We start from the raw sequence: 26,136 nt of genomic DNA, 5'->3' as shown, positions 1-26,136 counted from the left end.
TTTGACCAGTAGTATTTGTACTCTTACTCAAGTACTGGGGTCGAGTACTCTGTCCACCTCTGGATATATGCTTATGAGTAGCAACTATGTACGGGAAATAGGTAAAGGAAATGTGTCGTGGTTGCCGTTTATGCTTGTTCATTGATTACGTTACATCAACAAACGCTAGATGGCAATGTGGGTTATTTCCTGCAGAGTGGAGCTTCCTTTTGTCTACTTCCGTTAAGTAGTTCAGATAAAGCGGACATATGCCACCATCAGTTTAACGGACACTCGCCGGCCACTTTATTAGGCACACCTGGTATAGCTCATAAAACCTAATAAAGTGGCGGGTGAGCGTAGAAGCATAAATCTCCCATTGCTCCGGCTCCCCATGACTACAATTAACAGGTATGGGCTCCTCCGACCAGTTCCTCAGCAAGTATATAAAAGATTTAATGAATTTGTAGATTGACAAGACTGCGGGTAGGATTACTGGAATACCAAATTTAAAAATGGCACAGAGGAAGAACTCTGAGATGGTGGACCACATGTTCACCTGCAACATAAACTTTACTGGATCCTAAAAACTAATTCTAATGGAAAACCTTTAAATCAGGCATCTAAACATCCCCAGTGCAGATGAAGTTAATAGAGAACACTTTGGCTGCACTGACCAGACGTATGCTTGAAAAGAGCTTGTCTCCAACTTTTTTTTCCAACAAGAAGCTGGATCAATTATGCCTTGGATGTGCAACCAGTGTAATTAGGAAAACTTCACTGGTGGGGGAAGAATGGATTCAGTTAAAAAAACCTGTAAGGAAATGTCTAAAAAAAAACCTGAGATAAAGAAATGGTGCCTTTTGGAGCGGGATAATGGTCTAAAACGTATCTAAAAATTGTCATAAAACCACATCAAGAGGCTCAAGGTGAAGGTTTTGCCATGGCCCCTACAGGCCTCTGAACTAAACATCATAAAAATCACAGACCTTAAGAGAGCAGCACATGGAGGACAACCCACACATTTAACAGAACCTGATGTCTTTTGCAGGAAGAATCTACAAAAATGAGAGCTGAAACACCTTTAGCAGGACGAAATTAAGCATTTACAGGAGGACTGGTTCCGAGGTAGGCGCTGAGCACATGAGATGCCAATTCTTTTCTAATTGTTAACCTGTTAAAATGTAACTTTTCTGTATTAAACTAATTTCAGTTTTTTCCTTTGGGAAAGCATGCCTTCTTTTGGTTTCTTGGCCCTGTTTGGTGACAGATATTTTGTTCAAATCTTTGTATTCTTTGTATCTGCCATGACACATGGAGATATATAGAAACAAACATGCTTATGCTGCAGGGATCAACTCAAGTTTCACAAGCTGGGAAGATGATTAAAAAAAGAGAGATTTGAATACTTGCCCCAAGAAGAAGCTGCAGAGTTCCAGCATATAAGAAAGACGGGGAGATATAACTGAATCAGAATCAGAATGCACTAGAACTTTACATAGAGCTACACACACGTATACGGCTGAGTATTGGCCTTGTGATGTACAGCGTCTGTTCTGTCTTGGTGCGAGCTGTTCGACAAAGCAGTCAGACAGGATCAGAGTGAGACAGCCTTGAGAACACAACCACAGCAATGATACATAAATGAATAAGACTTAGAAAAGTGAAGCAGAGGGGGAGGAGATGGATCTGAGCTGGAAAAATAAGATTACAGATAAGATGGAAAGACAGAGGACAAAACAGTTTGATACCTTTTGCTTTATCATTACCCTGGTAAAGATTACGGAAAAGCGATGACAATTTGAGGATCTTTCTTTGAAGCCAGAAAAAAGTACGAGATGAAGGGAGTAAAGAGAGACGGAGAAGATCAAAGGAGCTGCTGCTTGGGTCGGGTATATGAGAGATGGAGCATGTGGAATAGTTTGTGTGGGAGTGAAAAGCAACTGACCAGTGGGTTACACTACAAAAGAGAAGCACTGTGGGGATTCACTGATCTGAGCCGCAGATGCAAAGGCGTGGCCGAGGTTCCAGCGAGCGACGACTAATATAAATCAAGCAGGGATACTCCAGAATACAACCCACAGAAAGCATTCATGGGAGTTGGCTGCGAGACACAGACAAGAGCAGCTCTCACCCATCTGCTGCGGTTGATGTCATACTCACTTATGGCTTGTTTTATATCATCTCCCAGCTTTGCTTGCATGAAGTGTTCACTGTACTTAGGTAAAACAAGGGCCAGGCTGCAAATAACGATGAGAGGAACAGTGATATCAGAAATTAAAAGGATATTATAGTTTTATATTATCTGGTTCTGAAAAAACAATCAGCATGACATTAAGAATGGAATATCCTTCTTGTTTCTATCGGACAATGCAGAGCCGACAGCTAGAAACAAGTGAGTGACCTCTGTTGGCTGAAGCAGTGTTCTCCAGGTTCAGAGTGTCGGGGACGTCTCACCTGTAATCTGTTCCATTGACTGGTCCCCACGTGTAGGTCCTCACTCCTCTGTCTATGTATCTCTACCAAAAGAATATGAAATCTAGTCATTCGTACATTTTTTGTCCTTTGCTCAGTAAGAAATGATAAAGAAAAAGACTATTTTAAACCAAAACAAGGATACTTTCAATACAAGATGGAATATTCAGTGCAATCCCCTGGTTTCCTTCATCAAAGAAACTCACTGAATTTGAATGAAATATATTAAAAGTTTATAGCAAACTGGACAAAATGGGAATATAAGTGGAATTAAGTAAACTGATTTTAATTGAATTCATATTAAACCTGTTTATCTTCTCTGTAAAGTGCCCTGATACGACTTTTGTTCTCGGGTCATCATAAATAAAGTTTTTCATTGCTTTTTCATCATCTGATTGTCTGTGTTTTCTAAATGTTCCTCTGTATTTAGTACAAACCAGACCTTAAAATTCACCACCAAAGGAACTCACTTTAAGCAGGAGGACCCAGAAATGAAGTTTTTAGATGTTCGTAAACATAATGAAAAGAAAAAAAAACAGATAATAGCGCGTGACATTTAACAGTCATGTGCTATGGATGTATTGGATGGTTGGTGGTTCAATCCCGGGGTGTCGTTGTTATAGCACAGCATTGTTCACTCGTGTGTTGGACAAAAACACCAAACTGCACAAAGTACTCAGTCTTTTAACAGATTGATCTACAGTTTATATAAGTTTGTGAAAAACTGATCACTGAAACTTCATGGAGACTTTTCTGCGTGGTTGAATCCTGTGTTTTCTGTGATAATAGCATTATTTACAGTTTCAGTCAGTCGACTCCTGTGATGAAAACTTCAAATGCCGCCTTAATCATAAAACACGTATTAGGTATTGGTGGGGAAGAAACATCAGAAGGCGGCTTAAAAAGATCTATGAAAGAGATGCAGCAACTGGAAAAAGCCAAGGCCATGATGAAGGCAAGTATAGACACTGCTCAGGATGTCTGCCTGAACTGGCCCCCAAGAGGGCGCCGCATTTACAGCATCCATAAAAGCCCAATGTTCATTCATTAAATGTTGCATTAAAAAAATATAAACTACAATGTAAACAACGATTTGTCAACTTTATGACAATGAATCTAATACGAAATGAAAATAATTTCCAGAATCATCTCTTACCTCATCCTGACTTTTCACTAAAGTGTGAATGGTGCGTTCTCCTGTCTCACCATCAATCATCATTTTCCTGATCTGCATCAGAAGACAAAGAAACAGGCAGTGTAATCCCAATATTATTCACTTAGTTACAGTTCAGATGGAAACAATATGTCTTCTAAGCTACCACAAGGTCAATCATGGACAGGGTTCCACACAATGTCCCTTGACAAACCATTGGTTTTAAGGAGGGATTGCAGGTATGTGTGGGACTGATAATTGCATCTGCATACAGTACCTCCACTTTTATGTCATTCTCCAGCTCAGCGTCGAGGAAGTCTAGGGTAACAGGCTCCTGGAATTTAGGATTCTGTAGAAAGGAGATATTATACTCTGACATGCAGTTTTATTTCAGCTGGTGACACAGAAATCCATCAAACGGAATAAAACACAATAAGGAGAGATGTGAGCAGAACGGAAAGGAATCCTTGTACTTTATCAAGAGTAAGGCTGGAAGCTGGTTTTTGCCCTTCTCTTTCGAAAGTGAGCTGAGTTGATATGGAAAAAAAAAGTTATGAAGTTCAGTGGAGCATTTAACAATGTTTGAGATGTGCTCTTACTATTAGTCAGCCACAGAGAGGAATCCAGTCCTTTTCCATAAATCTGTCAAAGCATTTGACCCTTAAATACACAGGTGGACTATTTTTTTTTTTACTAACCATTTCAAAATATGTTTTAACAATAGCAATGAAATGTTACAATAAATTAATACTAACAACAAATTAAAACCAAAGAAATAATCGAATTGGCTGAGTTGTAAGCTGGTAAGCCAGAGCGGTTCTGATTGTAGCCAAACAAAGAATTAACGGCACAAATTACTTTCTTCCTGCATGTAGTTTCACCTTTTCTTTTTTCTTATTTAGCAGCTGTGGTCATAATAGCTGATTGCCAACATTTGTCTTTGTGTTGTGTTTGTTCAAACCTCTTGTTTCCCAAGCGTGAAATCTGGCCTCAAAAACTACTTTGGCTTTTTAAGAGCAGGGCTGAGGCGGTCGGAGTTAACTGCACGGCCCTCCCTCATCAGTCCAGGACCACACATTCAAACCTTTTCCCTTTCAAACCAGACGCATGCAGCTGTGTTTTTCCCATGCTTAAGTGTTACATATGAACATTCTGTTCATAATTGGCACAAAACCTCATTTGTTTTCATCAGGAAGGTAAAGTTCTCAGAGCCGTTGATCTATAAACCAATTAGGCTGCCAGTATCTTGACAGAATCAAATACACACACTTGTGCATCATTGTGTGTCCGTCTGAGAAAACGATTGCAAACACTGCTCCTTATATATTTTATTTTATTGAACTGTTCATTTGAGGCTTACCAACTATAGTATTTATTTTCCTCTTTGACACGAAGAGTTAGTTTTCTTCCTCTGGATTTTACTTTAATTTCCAGGGTGCAAAACCAACTGATGCGAGAGAAACTGCCGGTGGAAAGAGCAGTTTTTAATAATCAAATGGGTGTTGCCGGCCAGGCTGTGTTTCTCCCAGCCTACCGTTCTGTTGCTGTATAGCCAGCAGCAACTTACAAAGTTTTTGCCGTCTGATAAAACGAAGAAGAAAAGACTGACATTGTTCTGTATCGTTTAAAATATCACAAACAAGCTCAGGTATGATGTTTGTTGTAACCAAACTTTTTTTTTTGTATTCTCTTCCGGAGCAAGTCTATGGTATAAAATACAAAGGTTACCTGACACCAGTCACAGCTGAATCAGATTTGATACAAAGTGACCCTGACCTCTATGAATGTCCTCTCTTAAAAACCCTATACGTCTGAGTGGCTTTACGGTTGAATAAAATGGTAGCAGTAATCTTGTCCTTCTCTATAAAACAGTGGTACGTGGAACGTGATACTGGTCTGTGTTCCACAACATTTCAAACACAGAACGGGTAATTTGTTAAAAGAGTAGTCACAAAGTGATGGTTTTATATGGACATATGATAAGGGAGTAGTAACTCAATAGATATGTAATTTGTCTTAAAGTCTGAGAGATACACAGGAATAACAAAGCAACAGTTTTTAAAACGTATTAACAAGCATGTGTGAATTAGTACAAGAAAATTATTTAAAAAGAACTAGTCATTTACAATAAAGTTCAGGAGTCGAGATCCTTACATGTGAAGGTAAGAGAAATGAATAAAGCAGCAGAAGATGATGATGATGATGATGATGATGAAGATGAAGCATCTCGGCATGAAAATAGGAAAAGAAAGAATAAGAGATGAAGAGGTGAAGTGCGGGGTGAAACAGAATTAAACATCAAACATGCATTAAAGAGACGAAATAAACCAAAAAAAAGTGAAAATTAGATGGTGTGGAAATAGAGACCAAATAGAAAATGGGTGAAAGAAGAGACCAAATGACACAGCTGTACACCAGAAGGAGGTTCCCTGAGGTGAAGCTGGTTGTGAGATCAAATCAAAGATAAACACTGCTGCAGGAAGGAAGTTTGGATGCCATGTTTCACATTCAAGTGTTCGAAAACGGTAATCCACTGTTGTCCATTTGGCTGATCCGGTGAGACGATGTGCCTCCAGGCTGATGGGAAAAAAAGCTTGTGCTTAAGTGAAATGAGGTCATTCCGATGGTGCCAAGTTTGACATAAGGTTGCTTTAAGAGCACATTGCTCTGTGGACTAATTTAAAGTTAAATGAATGACGCAAACAAACCTGTAATTATGAAAAAATGTCATGAGAATGACAACCTATGCAAGCTGCACTAAATATCTAAATCCTGTAACAAGAAATGTAGAAATGGAAAGGGGAAACAGATGTAGAACTGCAGAGAATAGTTTAAAAAAACCTTTTTTGTTGATCCAACCTGTGGAGGTGATTGATCACAAACTGTGCTCACACGGATGCGCGTCTATAATCACAGAGCACTAGACCTTATGGGCTACACTAATACATTTGTAAAATAAAGCAACACAAGGTGCCACTGTCTATCAGTTTGGCTACAAAAGCCATGCTTTATTACGGCTATAATTACTGCTGCTATATTTATGGGACTGCAACACAGAAAACTCTACAAAGCCACCTTGGAAACTACTTTTGCCATTATTACTGAATCTATTGTCTCACCTCATGAAAAGTGACAGCGTACTTATTATTGAGCCTGAGCTTCCTGTTACGAATCCTTTTCTAGGGAAGTTATGAAAAGATGTACAGCAATCAATGTGGATGTTTTAACATGTGTGGAGGGTGGGGTTGTGGAGTTAATAAAAGAAAAAGGGATACGTCACGTGACTTGTCAAATAAACTAACAAACATGCTGAGCCTGCAGTTGCAGGTAAATGAGAATTGGACTTGGATTGGACCTACAAGTGTTTGATGTGCAGTATGTGTGGAGTCTGCAGCTTCAGGTGCTATCGTTAAGTTCGAGACAACACATGGCACTCATGTAGCCTGTAAGTCTTGGCCTGCAGCTGCAGTGAGATTTACTGAAAAGAGGGTTGAAACCTCTAGTGGGGTCATAGCTAATTTTTTACTGGGTCACATCGTAATATCTGCCAGTGCCTAGAAGTCTTGTTGCATTTATCCAACAAATTGTGAGACTACTCCGGGCCCTTTGGCAGGCTAAGATGCACAGCCTGGTATGTTAAGTGACATTTGACTGGCTTGCGCTGTGGGTGTTCTGCGTTTCCTTCATATTTCAATCAAAAACTTTGCAAAAATTGGAAACTGCGTGTTTAAAACAATGTTCAATGACATAAATGACATGACATAAAATAAATATATTATAATCTCACCATCCTTACCAAGTATCTGTTCTCTTTTTTTATTCTTATTTGATAAATCTTTCAAGATATATTCTCATAGTGGAGCAATTTCAGTTGTACTCTGGAGTATACTTGTCTCACTTTAAACCCCATTATCTCAACAATATGCCTCAGAATCTACTTTTATCCCTCATTTTTAAACATATATGCCACTTCCCTGCCAGGTCCTCTTATCTATGCACTCCCACATGACAGAAGTGACCTTCTACCCAATATCTAAAGACAGACACCATCAAGTCATACTCTAAATGGGGAATAGATTCTCTCATGAAGATTGATGCGGTGGCAGCACATGGGAAAGTTTATAAAAAGCCTTCGCCATCTGCTTGGCTGAACATTATTCACTGACTGCAAGCAGTTATAATGGAAACTATGTGAAAAAGTCTGAATATAATTTACTACATTGAGACGTGGACCTGCTGAGCGACACAAAGTGATGCATAGTCCCAGATGCCATACCTTTGGCTGGAGATTGGGGTGCAGCAGAACATATCCATTAGGATCGATGGCAAAGTAGTATCCATTTGGACCAATCTGATGTAAAATTGACCAAGGAGAGATAAATGAACTTTAGTATCCAGGAAACAATGTAATACTGACATGCCAATACATGTATGGCTTAGTGATAAGCTCATGTAATGGCTGTAGCTCCAGATGTTTAAAGACAGGGTTAATGGCTGTATGAACGTCTGTTCATTGATAGAGAAGGTTTTTCTTATTTGGTAAAAACTTCATTTAGACACCAAAGAATGTATATATCTAGTGGAATCCTATCCAATACTGACTGTAAACTTACGAGCAAGCTCTTCCTAGCTGAGCCGGTCACACATAGGTCTATTAAACTCACTGTGAAGCGCGGCGTGAGTTTCTTGATGTCATCAAGAGACACGTCAATCCCCATCACGCCAAGGATCAGCTGATTTTGGTGCTGATGGTAAGACAAATGTGAGAAAAAAGATGATAAACAATTCCCTCATCGGGCCAACTCCACCTGTGATGTATTCCTGCCTTTGTAGTCTTTACCTCGCCCCTCTTCTCATCGAAGGTCTTGGTTCTGTTGAAGACAGGTAGTGTTCCAGTGATGACCAGACCCAGTTCCTGATGGAGAGTAAAAACAAGTGCCATTCAAAACATATTCCAGAGTCAATAAATGTATTTCTGCTAACAGAACTTTTTTTTTTTCATTACAAACCACAAAAAGTGATGCCATACCAAAGCGTCAAGGTACACATTAGTCCACTGGACTTGTTTGGCCTGCTTGTCTGCGAGGACCATGGGTCTTCCCAGGACGTCGAGGTATTCCTAATTTAGAATCACAAAGCCATCACATTTTCTGGAATATTTTCATGCTGAAAATCGATGCAGATGGAAAACAACACATGTCCTAAGATCACCTGTGTGTTTATTCGTATGGCTCCGATGGAGGGGATTTCATAGAAGTAACCTGCGAAAATAAAATCAACCATTTTTAGAAAAAAAAAACACGTAAGTTAAACAAAATAAAACAGCAAATAGGGTCAGGGGTTGCTGGTTGCAAGTCTTCCACAATGTCATTATTTGCTGGTGTGTTACTGATTCAGCTCCAGTATGAAACATTCCTCTTTTCCTGTCCACATTTACAAGACGATTTGAAAGCAATTATCCCTCCAGCATGGTCTCCGGCATCTGACCAACAATACTTGGAAGTATAAATGAGCTCCTCTGGTTTTAAAAGGAGGCCCCTTTTCATTTTATTTGACCTTTTTCAAACATTCTTATACTGTAACTTTTGACTTTGTTTTTGTTGAAGTTAAAAATACAATTTTCCGTTTCATTTGCAGGAATATTAGATTACTTTAATGACGGATCCACTATCTCTCTCTTCTCGTCCCTCCTATATGCAGAAACGGCCCAAAACATCTTCCGTTCCGGTCATCTCTTGCGAAATCTCAGAATTTCTCCAAGAATAAAAAGCAACCTAAAGCTCACTCAGGGAGACCCGTTCGACTGCTAAGGTCTGATCTAACGCTAGAATTGTAGCAAAGTGACAACAATGTACACCACCTTTGTTTGAGCAGGCCATCCACTGAACGGGTCCTTTATCATAGTTGTGCTGTCCTACGGAGAAGGTGAAGATTCGGACCTAGAACGTGGCGAAGGAGGAATTATGAACAAATAAACCCTGGCATGTTTATACACACCATTACTTCACGTAATTCAACATATAACCATTATTTACAACATTGCAACCACTGCCAGGTTACTTCTGCTGGGAAACATTCCTGCAGATGTTTCAGTCGCCAGGTAGCACACATCCAAGTGTTACTGCCGATCAGTTAAAACCCCACATAGAACACTTTACAACAGTAGAACTATTTCAAAGCATGACCACCTGTCCCGGGTAAAAAAACGAACTAACAAAAGAACCCAGAACAGTAGAAGAAGCCCAGGCAGGTCTGAGCTGTCTGGCAGCAGGCGGAGACGAGGCAGGTCGCTTTAATGTTGCAGCTAATCACCGTATGTTTTAATTGGCAAGTCTCTCATGTAATGATATTAAAAAGTAATCTCCACACCAAACAATCAACACACAATATAAAAATATACAAAACAACCAGTTCCCCGTATTTCCTGACACATGTCACACACATGATTTGTCACAATTTCAGAATAAAGAAATCATTCAACTCTTATTTAAACATTCATTCTCATATTTTGATCACTTTACCATCCGTGTGTGTGTGTGTGTGTGTGTGTGTGTGTGTGTGTGTGTGTGTGGTGTGTGTGTGTGTGTGTGTGTGTGTGTGTGTGTGTGTGTGGTGTGTGTGTGTGTGTGTGTGTGTGTGTGTGTGTGTGTGTGTGTGTGTGTGTGTGTGAACAGGCTTTTGAATTGGACAACAAGCATATGACCTCATCTGTTTCCTACATAAACATCTGGGTTGAGAGCATGAGGACATGGGACAGTCAAGCCAAGGAGACTTCCAGAAGGTATCGTACACCAGCCGCACTCTGTGTGCGTGCACGAGTGCGTAAATGTGTTTTTCGTGCCGTGGTGACTTAAATCTGTTTACTAAATTGCCTCTGAGAAACAAAACGTAGGTGCTCACTACATAAATGATTTAAAGTTAATTAAGATTTAAGATTAAAGGCAGGGCAAGGGATTTCTGGAAAACATCATCTCTGTTGGCGTTTGGAACAAAACATCAACAAAAAATGACGGTGTAGTTCCTCCTTCCCTGTCCTTTCAGTAGCCCCCAAGAACCCCGTCATCTCTGACTTCATTTACCCGAAAATGAGCCATATCATGTCCGTAACTGGTTGGAATAATGTTTGCTATGTTTGTTTTCAGTTTACACTGTGGATGAAGACTGTTTTTCTTTTTCTTTTCAACAGGATACTCAAGGCTGGGCAACGAGTGGATGGTGAGGAGGAACTCCCTGGATGCGACAAATAAAGTTTTACGTTAAGAACTGTGCAGAATTGCTGCTCATACTTTTTTTTTTTAAAGTCAGTGTTTTGGATGACTAGGAATGAGAACAGAGAAAATGTCACTATGATTTAACTTGAACTAAACCTCCAAAAGCAAATTCAGGGCAGAGTAATGTCCTGTGAAATGATGTAAAATGTGAACGCCGTCTTTGTACCTTCTTGTCAGCGTTGTATTTCTGCAATATGGACTGAGCTCTTTCCTCTCCTCCATCAGTAAACAGCATGATAATCTTGTTGCAGTTCGCTCTGCTCACATTTGTCTGGACAAGGACAAAACAGGCAGAAATTTCAAGATGAATACTGCCTAAAATGTTCACATGGTCGTCACCATTGGCTCATAGAACAACCGTTATCACCATGCCAGGATTAGTTATCTTCACAACATCAAACTCAAAGCACTGTTTGTATGTCATACTTTTTATCTACATGCATTATGCTCAGTGGACTAAATTGAAAAACAATATTTTACTGCTTATGGGAAATAAGGGCTTGAACTGAAGATTCAAAAACCTTGGAACATATAAAGAATTCAGTTTTTCTTTTAAAATCATACGTCATTTAATTTATTAAGATGTTTAAATTCATTTAAAAAAAAAAAAATCTTCAAGGCGTAATATCTTTCTGGCATTGACAGGCGGGAAGTGAAGTTATACAATCAACCAGCAGATGGCGGTGAAGGCCAACAACCTGTGGAGGCTTAACTGTGGAGATGTCGGAAAAATTCATTCAAAACTTGATTTAAACCCCGTCCTGACAATCAAATAGAGGTCAGAAAAAATCCAGTTATTCTTACCGCAGAAAGCTGCTCAAAAGCAAACTCAAAGCCTTTTGTGTAGTTTGTAATCCCTTTGGCCGTGATGTTCTGCACAGCATCTTTCAGCAGCTTCTTATTCCTCACGTTGGCTTGTACCAGATGGTCGAAACATGCCGTTTTCTTCACCCTGGTGTTAAACTTGGAAACAGAGGCATGCAGTTATGACCTGCAAATTATTTATACATTTATAACACGTGTGCATGTATGAAACACATACACACGCGCTCGCACTCCCACCTGGCCTTGGCTGTTATCAGGCAGTGGTAAACAGAAACATTCATCAAAGCCCACTAATTGCTTCACATCCTTGGAGCTCAACGATTTGGTACCCATGGAAACAAGATCTTGCAATAAAAAATGAGGATAGGCAGCAACACCATCTTTTTTTAAGAGGTGAGACCTCCTCATTTCACCTTATAACACGCAAACACTTTAAACCTTGAATGAAAGTAGAGCTTCTATCCGGAGATTCATTCTAAGTTGAACTAATTCAGACTTTCCCAGATACATTATCTGACAAAAACCTTTCAGTCTGCTGCAGACTAAGGTGAAAGAACATTTTTAAAAGAGGTCCAAAGACAGAATAGGGTAAAGAAATGATTAGGAGTAACAATATGAAAGACCTAGGACAACAGAGGAGTAAACTGGGACAGTTACTGTGTTGCAGAACTCTTTTAAAACAATACTGCACCTCATCGATCTCAACTAATCAATGTGTCTGTGTGAGATGGCCAAATGGGAGGCTGAAAACCCCGATCTGCACAGACAAGCAGGCAAAATGAGCCCGACCGTATATGTGTATGTGGCCACGTACGTGCTTGTTTCTAAGGAGGCTGGCAGCCTTGAAGTTCTTCTCAGAGTGACAAGACCAGACATACACATCTCTGTCGGACTAAAAAAGCAATATCACTTTGTGTGCTGTGTGAAGGTGTGTGTGTGTGTGTGTGTGTGTGTGTGTGTGTGTGTGTGTGTGTGTGTCTATGACAGAATGATGCAAGGCATATAAACAAACATGGGAACAAAGGATGTTCATATAATTGCCCACTAAGAGCAAATAGGGATGTATTAAAAGGGAAAGCGAGGAAGGTGAGAGCAGAATGTGAGATGCAGAGGGTGAGAGGAAGAGGATACAGGAAAAAAAAGGGGGGGGGGGTCTGCGTGGTGGTCGCATGATGTTGAACAGAAGATTTAAAAGCAGGAACATGAAAATGTGTGTATCATATAATGAGCTCATGCAGTGTGTGTGACACTTTAATCATGTACTGTTAGAGTACTTTTGCTATAAAGAAGCCCGTTATGTGATAAAAGGAGGGGAAGTACTGTATGATGCATAACTACTCTTCCTTTGTAAGACAGTGTTTCCGTACTCTTATGAAACTCTGAATCCAATCGACTGCAAATTCCCCCGGTTCCCTGGTGGTCCTATTACAAGAACACTTATATGTGCATGTTGTGGTCAAGGCCCTGGGAATGGATTAGTGATGACACAGGAGAGACGGCTAATCTTCAAGCTCTAATCCTGCTGGACTGTGTGCTACTCTGCTTTAGCACTCTGGCTTGCCCGCTGGAGTGACGGCGGCTCTCAGCAGCGACACCGGCTGAACAGGCAGCCAGGATGAAACTGATGGAGGATCGGTGAGGTGAGAGGAAAGCACGAACACAAGTGTGAAAAGGAACAAAATGGAGAGGATGAAACAGACAGGGGAAGAAAAGGCAGTGTGCTAGACCTGCCCAGCTGTTAAAGAAGAGTGTGAGCGTCTTTAATTATCAAATCCATTTTAGTCCCTGGGCTACTGTTAATGAGGTTAAAGATGCATGGGTAATATCAGAGACCAGTGATTTAGTGACAGGAAGCAACACCCTCAGGGACAGATATACACCAATTTGTTGGCACGCGTGTATGAATGAGCGAATCAATGGCAAAAAACATAAAGAGACATGCTGCGTTTTGTTGAGGTAGAAACAAACCTGACCAGGAATTAATTATTTTCTAACCAACATGCTGAGTCTCGGGAAAACAGCAATTCTGATAGCACTTTTTAAGTATGTTTTTTAATTTTATTTTATAGCGTCAGATAATCTTAATGTAGTGACATAAAGTGTACTCAGAAAATTCTGCAATCTGAAAGTAGATGTGCAACAGCATGTAATTAACCCCACTATCATGTGTCCACAAAGAATGCAAACAACCGCTTTATTTCAAAAAGTCACTGCTGGTATACCGGCCTACTATTTAATTTCCACATAGATTACTTTGGTTCACCTGTCTATACCACGGGACAACAACCAGTTTTAAGGGTTGATTTCAACATGAGGATAAAAAATAAATAAAACTGCAGTTCTTTGAATGACCACTGGAGGGACTAACTCCAAAGGCAAATTAATCACAATTGACCCCCCACGGTAAAATGTCAAACATTGAAGCAGAAACGAACATGTTTACAGCCAGGTAAACAAATGAAAGAAAGAAAAGAAGGAAAAAAAACATCTTGGTCTCTGTAAGCTCGATTTCACACCCATCACACCTCTACACTTAAGGTAAAATTATTAAATGCCAACTTGCCACACAACAAAACTGCTGGAGACTGTGCGGGAATGTGGCGGCAGACCATGCACACATCTTCTGGAACTGTACAAAAATTAAAATATACTGGCAAAATGTAAATTTAGTAGTTAAAAATATTTTGGGATATGAAATCCCAAATACTTGCCCAGTGATGTATCTTGGGAATATTGGAAAGGTTGTAACAAGAGAAGATCTGTACTTGACTAAAGTGTTACTCGCAGCAAGTAAAAAGGCAGTCACAAGAAACTGGCTCGATGTAAATGCCCCGAAACAGGAACAGTGGTTGGAAATTGTCCAGGAAATTTGTGTTATGGAAAAATTGACATATCTTTTAAGGATCAAAGAGGATGTGTTTGAGAAGAACTGGGAAAAATGGAATACTTACATGAGACGTGACACCAACTGAACAAATGCCGAATGGAACAGTGGACTGAATAGAGGATCATCTCCAGACAGTTTGTTTTTGTTAATTTTATTATTATTGCTATTCTAATATGTAACTTGTTTGCAGTATTGTTTTGTTTGTTTACTTGTGAAAAAATAATAAAAATGTAAGTTTAAAAAAAATAAATTATTAAATGCCACATGTTCATATATATGATTAGGGAAAGATCTTTGATGGATGGCTAGGTACACTCAGTGTCTGCCAGCCATCACGGCACTGTCTTGACCTTTGAGCTATAGATCACAGTCCTTTTTATTTCAAAGATAATATAAACCTCTGTTACTGTTTGTGCCTTAGATCAGGAAGGTTTGTGGACAAAGTTTAGCAACGGTTCGGGTTGCCTTCTTGTTTGAAGGCTGTTTGTCAGGGCTAACCAGAGGACACCAGCTCATCATGTCTTCTTCCTCATGCAGCAGCTGGGTCCTCCAATCAAGTGACTTCCGTTTAAAATTATTTCCGGGCCTTTCCAAGAGGACTAACCGGACCTCTGGCCATGGCAACTGAAACCAGCGCTGCCAGAGCTGATGCAAGGACTAGTAGAGCTTTACAGAACACAATCTTAGCCCAAACAAACAGACCCAAAACAAATAGAAAACCCTTCAATAAACATGTAGGTTTATATCCCTCATAAAATAAAGAAAAGCAGGGAAATCTGGATTCTGCTCTCATTTCTCCGTTCTTAAACATCTTTCGTCCCATATATAACTAACCCTCCTCATATGTCAGCCTGGCCTCCGTTTATCTCCCAAAACCGAAGCTTTTCTCCTGATATACTCATTTATAATGAATGTGAACTCATCATGTTGCTTCTTTGCCAGTCCGGCGACCTCTCACTTATTTACACTCCTATTTTGGCTTCCTTCTACAGATATTCACTCACTTTCCTTTCAAGTGCACACCTCTACCTCTCAAGGCTCTTTTCTACCTGTTCCCTACTTACTACAGGTTACAATGTCACCGGCAAACATCTTAGATCAGAGTTTTCTGCCTGACCACAGTTACAAACACTGTACAAAGGACTTCACAGGTGACCTCTGATATAATATCACTCCAATAGGGGGGTTACAAGGTAGTGTTTCCAGACTGCTGGTCCCACTCCACATATCTCAGCATGGTCTTGATGTTCTTGTACTTTACAAATCCTGACCCACCCCCACATACTTCCCTGTCATTACTGATTTCTTCTTACAAAATCACAGATTTCTCACATGGCAAGTCTTTCCTATAACTCTATGGCTGATCGACTTTGGATTTCTCCACTTACATCACATAATTGTTACAACTAGTGTCAGACACTAATCCATTACTCTGGCATCCTCTCACTCTCCCAGCTAAAAAGAAGACTGCTCTTTCCCTCTGAGGCATCTCAATGTATGTAAGACAATCCACTATTAATCTTTTTTAATAGCTGTCCTCACTTCCTCCAAAACTAACACTCTGTGTTTCCTGATTAACTAGTGTCCTCTCCTTTCTCATTTTATTCATTTAACATATTCTCACTGCACACTCTTTACCCTTTTGTCAATTTCTATCTCAACCCCCTATCCCTCACATTTCCTCTTAAACTGCTGCATATTCTTTCCTCAACAGTCTCTCTGTTAAGCCAATCAATACCAATCCTCTTTTGCGTTCTTTGTGAGTTATTCTTCTTAATTTTCCTGCCTTTTCCCACATTCTTTGAATACATTTTCTGGGTTTGTTGGTGTCAACCAAGTTACATATAAAACCTTTATGTTAAAACCCGTCTATTTCAACATTGAAACATGTGGCTTTTGGTACTAACTTGGTATTAACCATTATTTTATATGCAGACAAATTTGCAGGGGTTGGGGAGGGGGTTTCTCAATAGTTTTATGATTTTGTTATGATTTAACTGAGTTTTAGACTCTGAGCTTTATTCACAATTAGTCTTGGATTTATTATGTTGAATTGTTATTTATTTATCTATTGATTATTACCCGACATTTATCAAATACCTATTTTGTTACTTAGCTGTGTCATGGTTTAGGGATGTTTTTGTGTGTTTTTTTGGGATTTGTTTACAATCCCAAACACAAGTAGTGGGTGTTTTTGGTGTTATTTTGGAATTCTACCAAGCAGAGCATGTTGTTGTATACTGCTACCTTGCTATAGTGGACTGTTGTGTTCTGCATATTGATTCGGCATAACTTTTACATTGACTGTGCTTCCTGACACAACCCTCCCCCTCCCAGTCTGGAAACACTCGGTTATAACCTATTGGCTTGGGCAATGTGTGATTCTGTGTCCTGCCCAAGGATCTTCAGCACATCGCGCGGCTGGGGTTTGGCAACTGACTCTACCCACTATCTGTTGTTGGATATTTAAAGGGAACGAAAAAAAATAATCAGAGAAAAAAATCTCTGCATGTGCATGTGGCTGCACATTTGAATATCTTAATGACTGTCAAATCACAACCAAACACTCCCATTTTTGCAGGCTGGTTCGGTATGTGGGATCCATCACTCAGATAACAGCAGAATCATCCAGCTTTCCTCCCTTAAATCTCCACCCAATGTCACCTCATGCTGAATTTGCTGTACTTTGGAAGCGTCTGAAACAAAACCCTTAAAACACATTTGAAAAGAGGTACACCACACAGGAGAAGTGATAGTCAAGTGTCTGACTAAAACCCACTATAATTGGCTGTTTTGAACACAGCTGTAGAGACAAAGTTGAAAAGTGAGCTGTTGTATTGTTTCTGTGTGGTATTTTAAATGAAGCACGCAGATATTTAATTAAGACTTCAGGAAATGGTCTCGGCTTGTTAAACAATAACCCTTGTCTCTTTCAAAAAAGTCTTTGGAAGCTGGGTCATTCTGGCATCTTGAAAAACATGCCAACGTTTCAGATTTTTTCTTCTTTTATCTTTTTTTGTTTTTTTGGATGAATGTAGAACATCAATTACCTTGTTGGCAGCTCCCTTACCACTTCAGTTGCACATTCCTTACATCTGGCGGCTCTTCATTAGCTCCCAGACAGTGATTGCATCCTTTTTGCATACGAAGCAACTCACCTCTATGCACTTTTTTCCACTCATTGTCACTGCATCCTCTTGCCATGGCTATTTCCATCCTTTTTACAAAATCAGTTACCATCTCTTATTCCTTTCCAAACCTCATTTTCACTTCGGTTCCAATCATCTACATGCCATATGTTCAATCTTATCACCACTCTCTCACTGTGGGAGCGCTTTACAGCATTATGTGCAGCTATTCTGGATGTTTTCTTTCCGTTCTAACTCACTATTCAAATTTAGGGCTGTAGGCACGACATTCAATGTCACACATTTGATTTCCAGTGTCAAACTCTTGATTCTGATTCTGTTTTTCTTTTCATCTCCAGAACATCATTCACATAGTCTTTACATAAGCTTAAAATTACATTTCACTTTCTATCTACACCATGGCAGAAGAATTTAAATCCAACTACAATGTCTTACTCCTGTTTCCCTTCTACCTCACGCACAATATATTTATTTTCTGTTTCTGCCAGCTCTGTTCTTTTTGCAGTCATAGTCGTCGTTATTGAGGGCCCTATATCACACCTCCACACTCCTAACTCACTTTTCCTTTCTTGCTTCCAACGATTGCTTCCCCTTTCTACTCTTCTTTTGTTGTCAACAATAGTAATGAGTTGTCAATGCAGTCTTGAGTAATTTTGGTAGGCTAGTCACTCTTGAGAAGGTTTGTTGTTCCATGTTTGTTCCATTTGAGGATAATGGTTCTCACTGTGGTTGGTGTCAGTCCCAAACCTTAAAAATGGCTTGGTCACCCTTTCCAGACTGAAAGATGATAATGAAACTATGTTTCTCATCTGTTTTTGAATTTGCCTAGATCGGGGCATGATATGTTGCTCTTTGAGATCGTTGAGGCTTTTTCATGACGGGGCGGAGCTATGGGTGAGCCTGGATGTGCACAGGCCCACCCAGATTGACAGATTGGCCACCCAGTGAGAGTAATACATTTTTTTCTTTTTATATATTTCTTACTAAATTTACTTTGTTGTAAAAGTTTCATTGTTTTTTTATTTATTTAGAATTTAGTATTCAATATAGCCTATACAAAAATATAATGTAAAGGAACTTCATCTTTCACATGACTGACTGATGTCTCGCGACACTTAAGGGAAGTTCAAGGGCAATTTAAAAGGTGGGTTATGGTACTAGAGCAGATAGATACAATTGGATTATGATGACATTATCAGTGTGTTTCAGAGTCGGACTGGGACAAAAGTCCGGTTGGGAGTCATACACTCACTCAGGCCAACCCTACTTATACACTGCACACATATGCTCACACTTGAGCAGGTGCTGCACACAGATATGCGTAAGTAATCACCAAAAGTTCATTATTATATATCAAATTTACAGTAAATTCAAACATCTTTAACACAAAACTATAAGCCACCAGTCCAGTGCTTTTCTGTCCCGTACTCATCAAAAGGTTCAATGCAACCGTCACAACAGGACTCAACAACATAACTATTATTTTGTCTGTAAATTGTTTCAATGCCAGATTACTATAGTACATTGCTGCTGATATTTAGCTGTAATACCAATGTAGTAATACCAACCCAAGAAATACTGCAGAAGCGTTGTATGAAGGATGTTGCACATACAGTCATACAGCAGCTGGTAAAATCCCATTTAATACCGATAACTTGAAGCATCTGCTTTGTAAATGAAGCCACGAGTCTCTCGTATCATCTTGATGGAATCTTAGTTCATTCTAATTGAAATAGTTTAATCAGGTATGATGTTTCCGGGCATTTATTCATGCATATACATCTTTTCAGATTTTTTTAAGCCACTATTAGCTTTTACAGTAGTAAAGCAGTGGAAACAAAGGAAAGTGGGTTGAGAGAGGGGGATAACAAAGTGTAACAGTTGCAGTGAGGATATTCCCTGAATGCTGGACCAAGCTAGCAGGCATTCTCACACTAGTCAAGCTGCACCGTGGCGTGCTCAGGCGTGCTTGACTCCCCACTCACGATTCCTCTGCTGGCCCCCATTCACGTTACACCAGTCTCAATCGTGCTTCAGTGCTTCTACATCCTCATGCTGTTACATTAAGTGCATGTTTGTTTTCCTCGAAGTGCTCAGTTTCAGAGAATCAGCACAATGAAGAACAGCACAGAAAGTATGATATCTTTGTGACTTGTTTGAGGTTTTCTAGTCAGATACAGCCATCAAACATCGTTAGATTTCTAAATTACGCCACCATGTAGCTAAATGATTCTCACAAAGAACTGCTGAATATGCACAACATGCATATGTTTCATACATGCACACATGCACTCATCCAGTAGTGCATGTACGAGAAGGGCACTGTGATGGCTGCATAAGCGTCCACACACGCAGACCAAACAAAACGTCTGGTTACATTTTTCTGCTTTCATTAAATACACAAATACTTTAGGTATACACTTAATTATTTTGTATATTTCCTTTTTTTTATGAACATGTTCTGGCAATAGTTAACTGATTGGGTGCACACATTTAGTTGACTAATTTATTTTGTTACCTTGTTGATTTGGTTATTATTTTTTAGGTAATACATCTTTCTTTGAGTTGACAGTCCCAGAGAGACTGCGATGAAGGGCTGAGGCCTAATTGGACTAATCCACTATATTTGTAAATAAGGGGTTTAGGAAAAGTTTAAGTTTCCTATTTTGGTTCTTTTGTGTTTTTTCCTTTATTTGGGGACTTCGGTGGTTTAGATTAATTTCCCCATGGGTTACTGTTTAGTACTGTATTGATAAGTATAGTTTTTTTGTTGTAATTTGTTAAGTGGATATTCTGTTTCCCCCTTTTGTGTCAAAATGGCCTAATCAGCCAGTGTATATGTCTCCCTCATGTGTCAGTTAGGGTGGGTCAGTTTGTACTTCAGTTTCCGATGGTTAGTTTTGTTTGACATTGTTGACCTCTTGTATGAGTCCAAAAGTTCCTTAATGTTCTTTTTTTTTGCAAACAAATATTAAAGAATATTTTTCTTAATCCTCTGTGGTGGTCTTTTTTCAGCTCAGTCACTCACAGGTACCGATTTTAAAGGGTGAATGTACCCTTAAAATCATGCCCCAGCATTTTGATTGGAGTTAGTTCTAAGTGTTCAGTCACCACAATAATTTGATCTTGCGTGGACCCAAAGCCCAAATCATAATTCATCCTCCATCTAGCTTGACAGCTCTTATATGTTGAGTTTTATCAAATTGCGCAGTGTTAATTATGGCCAAACATCTCTTCTTGGTCTCCTCTGTTCAAAAGTCATATCCTGTAGTGTGTTCAGAGAAAACTTAAGCAAACGTAAGCTGTGCAGTCATGTTCTTTTTTTTTTTTTTTGTAGAGAAAAAGCTTTCTCATGGAAACATTTCCAAACAAGTCATAGTTGTTGGTCAGCTCTAACACCTATCAAGCTATCTGAGATCTGCAGAGTTCAAGATGCAACTTTTTCTATTTTGTTTTTGCAATTTCCGAGAGAATTGCCATTCTCACCTTGGGGTCAGCTGGTGGGATATGCAGTTCAAATGTCTCAAAGGTTTTCCATGTGTAAATAAGATTTTGCTCTTTAGAATAACCTTTCCTTATTGTTTGGAAATTGCCTCAAAACCCTGCAGTAATTGATGGACAACAAGCAGCCACTGCTCATTAAAAATTGCAACAGTCTTCCTTTCTTGTCATTATAACACATGTCTGGTATTTCAGTCGAGGTGAATATCAACATTTATGCTTTTATAAAAATGGTCAACCTTGCTGATGATCACTTAATCAAGTGCGTGAGATTAGCAGCACCTGGATGGTACAATACATTTACCAGCTATAGCGTAATTCATTTAGATTATGCATTTTGGCTTTATTCCAATCCAATAAATAATGACATGTTATAAACAAAAGAGGATCTGCTTTCTTTTCCACATGACAATATTTGATGAAGTGCATCACTTAATGATGAAGAGATAAAGAGGGTGATATATAATTGTTTCCTTGAGTTTATTGCAGTCAGAGGTGCAGCTTGAATATATTAAGGAGCAGTGTGACATCCATACATCCATCCTCCAGACACACATCTGCGGAGGATGTAGCGTAGACTTTTAATCGTGAGTGCCAAATAGAGCGCTGCATATTTCATTAAAGGTCCCTTTCAGGGTGGTCTGACTTGAGAATAATCTATATATATCATAACTTTTGAACCATTTTTCTGCTTCTGTTATGTCTTTATGAGCTTATGTTGTGTATGTGTAGATGCTAAACTCTATCTGACTGTAAACAGCATGAATGTACATGTAAATACAAATGCTTCTTCATGCAAAATGGTAAGACTCTGTCATTCATTCCCGCTCACACAAACAGATAACCTTGCAACCAGTGAGTGGAAGGTTAAAAAAGGACTCACATAAACAACGTTGACATAGTCATCATCAGAGAGAGTCTCCAGCATCTCACAGACTGATGTCCTGATCAGTTTGAGAGTTAAACCGGACACGCTGCCACTCCTAAAATATAAGAAAACAAAACACTGTCTCTCATTGCAGCATTTTTTTTCTTTTTAACTAAATTTTACTTGGCATAATTGAAACATTCTTCACCTGGGACAATATTTTTAAAAAATGTGCCAAATTGAAACAACAAAGACACACAAATAAATAAAAAATAGTCAAAGAAGTGATCGAGACGAGATGGTGAGATCATCAGGCTACTCACGCATCCACGAGGATTAGCATGTCCTTGGGAGAGGCGGCTCCTTGAATGTACCTTGATGAATGAAAAACATTCCCACATACTCTTAATAGCATTTATTAGGTTGAGGAACAACATTTTCAATAAAAATTTGTATATTATGATTCTTGTTTATGTTACATTCAAACATGTGTGCAAAACAGAAATGTGATTATCAATAATGTAATAATTCACTCTTTTAATGTAAATATGATAAAAAGAAGCAACAAAGTGATGCAAATCTATAGAAGTTTAAAGCACATTTTCTAATAACTATTGTTTTGAATATTTACAAGTGAAGTAATCACATATCATAGTATAATCAAACATTTAAGTCAGTCAATACAATATTTGGTTGCACTCCTCAGGTGAAGAGACTGATCCCACATTTATTTCTTCTTTTAAACTGTAACTCCAATATGTAATAACAACACATCTTCCAATGAGCTGTTACATCCGCATAGCGTCTTACCATGGCCTCCGGCGGACATCGTAGAGATCAATCTTACTGGGAGTTTTACGGGCATCCATCCATGGAGAGGCTGGGAAAGGAGGTCACACATAAACGGATTATAATCTTCATCACGATTAAAGGGAATAGATGCTAATTCTTGTTTTGGTTTCATTGCTGGCATATCTTACTGCAAGACTGTCAAAATCTACCAGTGAGCAGTGTTATAATCAGCTCAGCAGCAAGGATCTGTCAGATATGACTGAACCACATTTTATGTTAGAATGACAGTTGGGTTGTTGGCGAGAATCCAAATCACACCATCGAAATTCTAACACAATGTATGCTCGCTAAGTTTGACTGAAGAGGTAAAATGGAGTAAATGACTGAATAAAGGCTGAATTATACTTCTGCGTCAAAACGACGCCGTGTCTACGGCGTGTGGTTTTTGGACACGCAGAGGACACGCCGTCACATGCGCCGTCAGTGACGTGCACCTCCCGAAAATTGTAACTACGCGTCGAGGAGACGCAGACCACACGCAGACCGAGAGGGCTGTGATTGGTTCGTTTGAAAGCGAAGCATTTCCGGTTTCCGGTTTGAATCAGTAGTGAACTTCCAGGGCTCTTTTCTTCGTTTATATGTGATTTTTTTTGTTTTTGTTTTTTGCACAATAGTTGTCCTTATCTCTTTGATTTACTGTGACCGGAAAAAGTCGGATAAACCATTCAGAAAAAGATCGCTAACTAGTGGCCGCGGGGGGTACTGCACCGCGACCAAATGGAGAGACGGAGAAGTCAGAAGGATTCGTGACGACGTCACGGGTGCGCCGTGTGCTCTGCGTGTGTGTGACGCAGAAGTATACCCGCACCTTAAGGAGGAAGAATACATATAGGTCAAATGTAAAACTAATGGATTTTAGACACATTTTATAAAGCTTCAACAACGTCAGTGAAGAAAGGAACTAAGTGGTTACAGCTTTAAAACACAAAACAATATTAGGGGTGTCAAATTAGCGCGTTAATTCCGATTAATTAATTACAGGCATATTTAGCGTGTTATGTTTTTTAATCTCTTAATACATTTTTTAATTTCTAACTTTACTTTTTCTGTTTGGGAGTTGCCTTTATTTTGAAATCTGTGTTTGAGTGGTGGGCTTTTTGTGCTTGAGTTAGGGGTGGAAACAACGGTCAGTCCCACCTTGAAGTGGACATTGATTGGCTGCCCCTGTGTTTGGGCGTGTTTAGCTACGCTGGCAGACTCCCATTGTAGCTGGACAGGGATGGGGAAGAACGGTGAGTAGCGGAGAAGAGAAGTGAAAAACGAGGAGCATGTGAAGGTTGTCGGTCCAGCGAATGTGGAATTTACATTTCTAAAACGCCCCGACAGCACCTTTGATAAAGGTAGAGTAAAAAAAGGAATGGACCACCGACTCACCACGAAGCAGCTCAAGTTTAGCCACATAAACGCAAAGCACCGGTCGCGAGCGCAACGATGTTGCCACAGCAACGCTCTTCCCCAAACTAAACTCGAGGAGAGCAGCCTGCGCATGTGCACATCTGCCATCGAGAGGATGGCGAATGTTCTTGCGAAGTGGATGTACAGTAAATGGCTAGGACTGCATCTGTTCAAGTCTGTTAAAAAAAAAAGACTTCATAAAGCCACTTTTTTTGTTGTTATACATCAAGCTTTTGATCTGCCACAGTAATGTAAAGGAAAACTCCTCAAGTTGAGGGCTTTTCTCTGCAATTTTTAGGTGCGATTAAAAAATAGATTAATTAGACTAATTACAGATCTTAATTAATTAATCGCAAACATTTTTGAATCGCTTGACAGCACTAAACAATATATAATACCTCAAGACTGGTTTAGCTTGTCATACTGTAGTTTATTATGTACAGTGGACCTGTAAATAGTATACAATCAATTAACTGAAATGACATGTGAAACAATGGTGTCTGCTGAATGACTGCATGCTGAGTCTTCCTGGTCACATGACCTATTAAGAGAGGAGTTAAGCACCGCTTCAATATAAGCATTTACTTAATACAACTTGTGTGTGGGTTGTTTTTACCTGGGTAGTAACGAGCCAGGCCTGTAGCACTTCCAAACACCTGCCAGAGAAGGGTGGGGTCGTCTTCTCTGTTCTTTCTAAACACATCCTCCAATGCCTCAGTCCAGTTGAGCTCATTCAGCACAATGGTAGCTGGAAATCCATGTATACAAGTCAATTAATCCATATTTTTTCTAAAATGACATTGAAAATGTCTGTACATTGTTGTGTCTTCACTGCATCTGTAAAGCTGAATGTATCTATTCTGCAGGTAACAATCAGATAGTTGTCCAAAAGTAATCCAACAGGTTGCACCACAAGCAGCCCACTAACATGGCTGAATGAAATGTGAATGTTTCCAAACAACTTTTCTTTCTTTATTCATTTTCATTACTTGCAAACCTCGTAAAATAGGTGGTTATTGAGTCTCCAGAGAGTGTTTTGGTGTTGTGTCATTGGTTCCCAGTTCGCCTCTGGGTCGATTTGTAAAATTCTTTTATTTGCTATAAACGGTCCCGTGGCCTTGCCCCACAGTATCTGTCAGCTGCTGCAGTCGTACACTCCCTCATGCTCTGTCAGGTCGACAGCTTAGTCACTGCTCGCTGTCCCAAAGACAAAGAGCAAGAAAAGAGGTGATCGGGCATTTTCAGCCATTGCCCCAAAACGTTGGAATGAGCTGCCTCTGGCACATCAGGCACAATGACGCACTTCCTAATTCTAAAATCTCCCTTACAATGTATTTATTCTCTTTGGCTTTGAATTCACTTTGAGACAACAGTTTTAACTGTATTTTATTTTGAGGAGGACTCACACGCTCTTTAAGGTTATCTTATCTTCTGATATTTTGTCTTTAGTTACACGGCGGACTTTACACTTTTGAGATGTTGACATAATTGTTCCAAATTGTAATTTTTTTTCTCTATCCATCCTATTTTATTTTTATTTTTCGCTTTGTTTTTATTCACCTGAATTCTCACGGTGTCTGGCAATTTGGCCAGCTGTGTTGTGTTTGAAGCACTTTATAAGTAAAACTGAGTCAAGTCCGTTCGGTTTTACAGTATGTGGATTTTTTCAAAAGAAAAAAAAATAAAAGGAAGAGATCCCACATAATCAGTCTCTCACTAACCTAGATTACATTGTAATGTGTTAATCAAATTTTGATGTAGTAAAACTCTGTGGATTAACG

At 39.4% G+C, this 26,136-nt stretch overlaps 1 protein-coding gene across 1 annotated transcript in view; it reads right to left on the bottom strand.

The window, feature by feature from the left end:
- The window catches only part of LOC133444303 (voltage-dependent calcium channel subunit alpha-2/delta-1), an 88,695-nt gene that overhangs the window by 23,275 nt on the left and 39,284 nt on the right, over nt 1-26,136 (bottom strand). The window contains exons 7-22 of the mRNA XM_061721974.1: nt 24,972-25,103; nt 22,919-22,988; nt 22,432-22,482; nt 22,124-22,223; nt 11,683-11,841; nt 11,045-11,149; nt 9,468-9,546; nt 8,819-8,868; nt 8,637-8,726; nt 8,448-8,522; nt 8,272-8,352; nt 7,884-7,958; nt 3,885-3,941; nt 3,611-3,682; nt 2,437-2,498; nt 2,139-2,219 (exon numbers count right to left, since the gene is read on the bottom strand). Of these exons, the coding sequence (XP_061577958.1) occupies nt 2,139-2,219; nt 2,437-2,498; nt 3,611-3,682; nt 3,885-3,941; nt 7,884-7,958; nt 8,272-8,352; nt 8,448-8,522; nt 8,637-8,726; nt 8,819-8,868; nt 9,468-9,546; nt 11,045-11,149; nt 11,683-11,841; nt 22,124-22,223; nt 22,432-22,482; nt 22,919-22,988; nt 24,972-25,103 (1,339 nt within the window). The remainder of the gene's footprint in view (nt 1-2,138; nt 2,220-2,436; nt 2,499-3,610; nt 3,683-3,884; nt 3,942-7,883; nt 7,959-8,271; nt 8,353-8,447; nt 8,523-8,636; nt 8,727-8,818; nt 8,869-9,467; nt 9,547-11,044; nt 11,150-11,682; nt 11,842-22,123; nt 22,224-22,431; nt 22,483-22,918; nt 22,989-24,971; nt 25,104-26,136) is intronic.

The sequence above is a fragment of the Cololabis saira genome, chromosome 5 (genome assembly GCF_033807715.1).
Source record: "Cololabis saira isolate AMF1-May2022 chromosome 5, fColSai1.1, whole genome shotgun sequence".
In the NCBI taxonomy this organism is placed as follows: Eukaryota; Metazoa; Chordata; class Actinopteri; order Beloniformes; family Belonidae; genus Cololabis; species Cololabis saira.
This window is presented reverse-complemented; position numbering and strand designations above follow the sequence as displayed.